Source organism: Coregonus lavaretus, assembly GCF_964263955.1.
Source record: "Coregonus lavaretus genome assembly, chromosome: 22".
Lineage (NCBI taxonomy): Eukaryota > Metazoa > Chordata > Actinopteri > Salmoniformes > Salmonidae > Coregonus > Coregonus lavaretus.
Genome location: NC_140009.1, coordinates 19865277 through 19871276, shown reverse-complemented (window position 1 = coordinate 19871276; position 6000 = coordinate 19865277). Strand labels below are relative to the sequence as shown.

Here is a 6000-nt window from a genome sequence, read left to right as displayed (position 1 = left end):
TCAGCTCATAGCTACAGTAGACATTCAGCTTTATTCTCTACGCAAGGATAGAAAGAGTACAAATAATATGTTGATGTATTCTTTTCAAGTTACAATACAAGCAATGATTTCTTTGTTTAATTTTCAGTCATTGCATTCTCCTCTTCCCCAAGAGTCAATGTATTAGAAAGAAAGGAAATTTATAAAGCGAATATACAGGCAATCTTTCAGTAATAATTTAGCTAATATTATTAACAGCGTAAGCTAAGAATTTATGTACATATTGCTAGGCATTGTGATGTGACAGTGGACAGTGTGGATGGGGAGGTGACATAATAGTTGAACAATGACATTGTACAGTGGCATTGACCTCTCATGCCTAGCAGTATCTCTCTCTCTGATTGGACTGTTGCTTTAGACGGAACCAAGGCTCTCTCCTGTCATTGGCTACCTGCTGTATGACCAGCTACTGTTACCTGAGGGGGAGGAGCCTAACATATGTACCTGACAGACAGGTAGAAAGGCTATATTAGACTGAAACTATTTAAAAACAAGAGGAAAGACCTTTACTGTAAACATAAAACCCGAAGTGTATTAAGAAGAAGCATATCATGATATTTTCAGTTCCCTTCTATTTAAAATGTACATAATCATGACTACACCATCATTCACTTCATGTGCTCAGTTACTTGTTTTAGGAACGTAGAACAGCAAAGAGGTGTTGGATACTGTATAACACTTTAGTGTGTTTTGCTAACTGCTGCTGCTCACTGAGACATCTTTATTTTTTAGAAAGGCACTCTAGTGACCTTCTTACTGACAACACAACAAACATGGTGGGCCTCAGGTAGGTAGGTACAAGTGACAGCCTTGCATTTAGTTCTTCCAGGTCAAAGGGCAGAGGAGGCCAGGGAGGTAGCAGAACGGGTATGGAAGCAGCATTTATCAAAGGCAGGAGGGACCAGACCAGTTAAGTCTGTCTGTGTGGACTGGAATCATGCTCATCAGTGGTTGGATGGCTGGGCCTGGGAGAGACTGTGGGTTTGAACCACAAGTACATTTAAAGACTTGGAGGCCTACTACTGTAATGCCCTATTTAAAGAGACGAGTCATCATTTCCTTCTTACAACAAGAAGAAACACACAAAAGAGCCTGCTGACTGCCCATGCTAACTCAGCTTCTAGGGAGGGAGGGGGAAAGAGAGAGAGAGAGAGAAAGAGAGAGAGAGGTGGTGTGTGTATGTGCCTGTTACATGATCAGTGAGGCTCTCAGGGGTAGAGGCCAAATCAGTTTTTACGACAGTGACATGCTCATCATTAAGGCACCTGCCAGGGACTGACTCCTAACCAATAGCCATTTAAATAGAATACTATGTGCCAATATAGCAAAGCTGAGTCATTTCTCTTACATAAAAGCCTTGTAAAAAGCACTTAAAATAACAGAATATGCACTATTAGTCCAGCACCATTGCAATCTGAGAGAAAAACAAACATATATAAACATTTATAAAAAACAAATAAAAATAATTTACTTCTCTGAAAAAAGTTCCTTGGTATCAAAAGAACGTAAACCTTTCGCTCTCTCTCCGTGCTTTTAAGAGTTGGTGATGACGTGTTACTTCAGAATGATGTACATAAGAGTACAGGTTATATCTCCCTTGTGTCTAAAATGATTACATGAACAATCGTGTCCGTTGAAAAGGCCTGGGGTTGTTGTTGTGACGTGCGGTTTGGTGCGAGCTGACCTAGTCTAACAGGCACTTCAAAGTCAACACTACAACAGTCACCATAGTAACAGACTAATTGACAGCTATCAGACCTTAGAGAGACATGGAAATAGAAGGAATCAACCAAATCTAACTACACAACTTCTCAGACTCGGATTGAATTTAAAGGTACAAATAACCCTCTTCACAACTGAGGCTTTTGTTCCCTCCATCAAGACTTCAGTAGAGGACATTGTGTCCTGTTACATTTAAAGCAGGAGAAAATAGGTCAGGAACACAGACAGTCGATGGCTGAGGATGAAGGAGAAACACTGCGCAACAACAACTACAGTGAGGGAAAAAAGTATTTGATCCCCTGCTGATTTTGTACGTTTGCCCACTGACAAAGATATGATCAGTCTATCATTTTAATGGTAGGTTTATTTGAACAGTGTATATGTGCTTTCTTGAGCAGGGGGACCTTGCGGGCGCTGCAGGATAATCGCACCAACTGTTGTCACCTTCTCACCAAGCTGCTTGGCGATGGTCTTGTAGCCCATTCCAGCCTTGTGTAGGTCTACAATATGTTCCTAATCTCAGCTCGTTACCTGTATAAAAGACACCTGGGAGCCAGAAATCTTTCTGATTGAGAGGGGGTCAAATACTTATTTCCCTCATTAAAATGCAAATACATTTATAAAATTTTTGACATGCGTTTTTCTGGATTTTTTTGTTGTTATTCTGTCTCTCACTGTTCAAATAAACCTACCATTCAAATTATAGACTGATCATTTCTTTGTCAGTGGGCAAACGTACAAAATCAGCAGGGGATCAAATACTTTTTTCCCTCACTGTACCTTCACTATATGGGAATGCTGCAAAGGCATTCTAGAATGCTGAAAATGAGCATGTCTCTCATACACACACACACCCAGTGCACGCACGCACACTCACACGCTAACAGATAAGCCAGAGTGGAACTGGAATTGTAACGTAACAAAGGAATGCATTGTCTCTCTAAATGGGACAAGAAGTTAGTGTTTTTTCCTGGCAGGGAGTTATCTTTACAGCTGGGTTTAGATCCTCTTATACAGCTACAGCCTACACTTCATACACTATAACAGGCATATTACAAACATTCAAACAACCTTTAGAAAACATAGGATCATCATATCATACGTAACATAAGGACGTAAATGTCCTACCCCGTCATCGGATTAAAGTCTTTCAGAAAAACAACAGGGAGGCAGTTGACATAAAAAATGAACATACGTTGATGAGATGGTTTTTGATGGTTGTTGGTTGACAATGGCAAGAGGTGGTCCACACCAGTAGAATACTCTGCTTGGTGTCAGGGAGGAGGTTTGGACAGAGCTCTCCAGATGCTGGGTTGGGAAGGGACTGGTGTTGGGTAGGGAATTGGACAGGGAATGGGATTGGTATTGGGAATGGGATCAGCTAACCAACCACCTCATATCTCTGTTGGTTGGTAAGAAGATCCACTTTGTAGAAATCTAGTAGCCCAGTATGTGTTTTCCCTGTGCAATTCCAAAATTTCCGGGTAAAGTAGAGTGTTGTGGGTTCTGACATCATATAAGACTGTCTGAATTCCTAGGTGGTCGTTTCCACAAACTGTCTGCATCCAAAATAGCACCCTATTCCCTAAATACTGCATTATATAGGGAGTAGTGTGTCATTACTGTTCCAGTATGTGTGTTGTGTGTGGGGTTGTTGTCCTGCTGGTAGATGGTTGTGGTTCTGGTGCTCAAAGAGAAATCCTAGGAGATTCTGGTCTCCCTTTATCCTTGGCATTAGAATGTGCTGCTTGGGTTGTTCCAATTCCAGACATCTGTGTGTGTGTGTGTCTGTGTGTGTGTGCATGTGACAGTGGTTCTGTGTGGCAGTTTGTGAGGGATTGTGTGTATGTACAGTATGTATGTAGCAGTGTGTTGGTGTAGCTAAGATGTTTGTGTCTACGTTTTGTGACAGTTCTGTAGCTTATGTGGCAGTGTGTTGGTGAGGCAGTATGCATGTTTTTTTGTGTGTGACAGTGTGAGCGTCCGTGCTCTCACTGATCCATCACTCATTGCCTGCATCCACTCTCTCCTCCGTTGCCGTGGGAGGCTCCTGGGAGCGGTGCATGCAGTGGCCCAGTGAATGACGTGTGGCTGAGCGGGAGGGCCGGGTGAAGCAGGAAGTAAGAGACTGGGAGTTACAATCACACGCTGCATCCTGGGACAGGGAGGAGACAGTAAATAGTTATGTTATAATGCCATCCAATGAAAGACAGAGCTGCTCAAATAATATGCTTGGATATGATGTCCTGTATGTGTGTGTGTGTGTGGGACCTACCTCCATGCTGGAGCTCAAGGTCAGGTCCCTGGCAGTGGGGTCATTAGCAGTGGCCCCCAGCTCCTCCCTGGGCATCTGTCTCATGAACCTCTTGTTGACGATCTTGGTGATGCTGTCGTTCCCCACCAGCGAAGCCCCAGAGAGGAATTCAGGCTTGGGCTCATCCATGGCCCCCACCTCCCTCTGCCCCCTCTCCCCTCCCCCGGGCATGGTCGTTCCGGTCCGGCCGCACACGTTCCTGAAAAACTCCTGGAAGGGGCCGTATTTCTGGGCTCCGGTGTCTGGTCCAGGGCCAGAGGGCTTCCCTGCTGCCTGGCGGGCTGGGCTGGCCCCTGGCTCACTCTTCCACAGGGACTCCATGCTGCCTGAGTGTTCCACCACGCTGAACAGGCTGGACAGGCCGTCATTGAGGCCGCTGAGCACGGGGCTGTCCCTGGTGGTGGTGGAACGGGCCCAGGCCGAGCCGCTGGAGGTCGAGGACCGCTGGTGCAGGTTCCACAGGCTGCGGTCTCTGGAGGAAGCCGAGGACAATCCTCCTCCGTCCAGCTTGGAGGATGAGGCGGAAACGCGTCGCTGCAGCTTGGGAGAGCCGTACTTGGGAGAGCAGCAGGGCCTGTCGATGCGGCTGTGCACCTTATCCAGTGACGAGGAGATGTGGCGCGAGCGGGCCGAGGCCAGTGAAGACGAGGACCGGGGGGACCAGGAGGATTTGGTGTGGAAGCCCCCCACCCCCCGAGACCCGAGCCCGTCCGTCTGCAGTCCCACAGTCACAAACTGGGCCGTCTGGGTGGAGCGGCTAGACATCCCCACCGTCTGGCTGCTCGCATCCTTGCTGCACTTCCTCTCCAGAGAGCTGGAGCGGATGGCCTGGCGCACGCAGTTGGTCATCTCCTTCATGTCGTCCGAGAGGTTGGCAGAGATCTCCAGGCCGTGGAAGGGCACTACCCCTGCGCCCCCGCTGCTGTTCTCCAGAAGGTCCCTGTGCTGCTTGGACAGAGAGCTCAACCACTGGTCATAGGACGAAGAGGAGGAGGCAGAGGAGGAGGGAGATTGGCCCTCCAGGGCCCCAGGGTCTGAGGGAGTTGAAGCCCGAGATAGGTGGCCTTGCTGGGCTTGAGGTTTGTCCTGCTTCTCCTTGGCCAGCCGGCTCTCCATACGGCGCATGGTGGGGGGGCTGTAGTAGATGCGGATGCCGGTCTTGTCGGGGGCCGTGTAGCTCCTCTGGATGCTCTCCAGGTCCAGGAAACTGCTGGGGGAGCTGGGGCAGTCCCACGTCTTGAAGGGGGCATCGCCCTGCTCCATCAGAGCCATCTCATTGGTCAGGTACTTCCAGTTCTTCCTGGTGAGGTCACCCAGGTCTGTGTGGGCTAGAAAGGCAGGGGCCTGGATGTTGGGCTGGTCCTTCTCTCCCTCCTCATTGGCTGTCCCGTTGACCTCCTGACCCGGAAGGAAAGGACAGGCCTCCAGCAGACCCTCCAACATGGACGGGACAGACTTGGTCCTGATAGAAGAAAAATGATATTCTTTTTCAGCTATGACTATTAATTTTTCATTTGAAATAGTGCTTTTTGTACAAATGTTACCTTGATAAATTGGTTCCATTTGTAACAGCGTCCGGTGCAGTTTCTCTTTCGGGGGTGGTTTTGTCGTGCAGAGACTGTAAGGGAGAGAAACAAGGAGCCATTTTTAGTTGCCTGTCCAACCAGTCCGGTAGTTTTTATCGGCAGTGTTTAATGGAGGACATGAGGAGGATGTGGCCGTCATCTAGGAGATACAGTATTTCTCCCTTGCTGTCCATGTAGTGACGCTGACTCAGGAGCTTTCAGGTCACAGGGAGATGAGCTCACACACACACATACACATTTCCTCTCAGAGGGGGAGAGAGGAGAGAGGAAAGAGGAGAAGGGGGGAGGGAGAGGAGGAAGGATGGGGGTGGTTGAAATGAATCCTACAGTACGTGACTG

At 47.8% G+C, this 6000-nt stretch overlaps 1 protein-coding gene across 1 annotated transcript in view; it reads right to left on the bottom strand.

Moving 5' to 3' along the window:
- Positions 1-3763: 3763 nt before the first annotated feature.
- Positions 3764-6000, bottom strand: part of LOC311149580 (microtubule cross-linking factor 2-like) — a gene marked incomplete at both ends in the record, with an annotated part of 52273 nt that continues 50036 nt past the window's right edge. Inside the window, 3 exons of the mRNA XM_084186755.1 lie at positions 3764-3916; positions 4037-5537; positions 5620-5693. Of these exons, the coding sequence (XP_084042881.1) occupies positions 3764-3916; positions 4037-5537; positions 5620-5693 (1728 nt within the window). The remainder of the gene's footprint in view (positions 3917-4036; positions 5538-5619; positions 5694-6000) is intronic.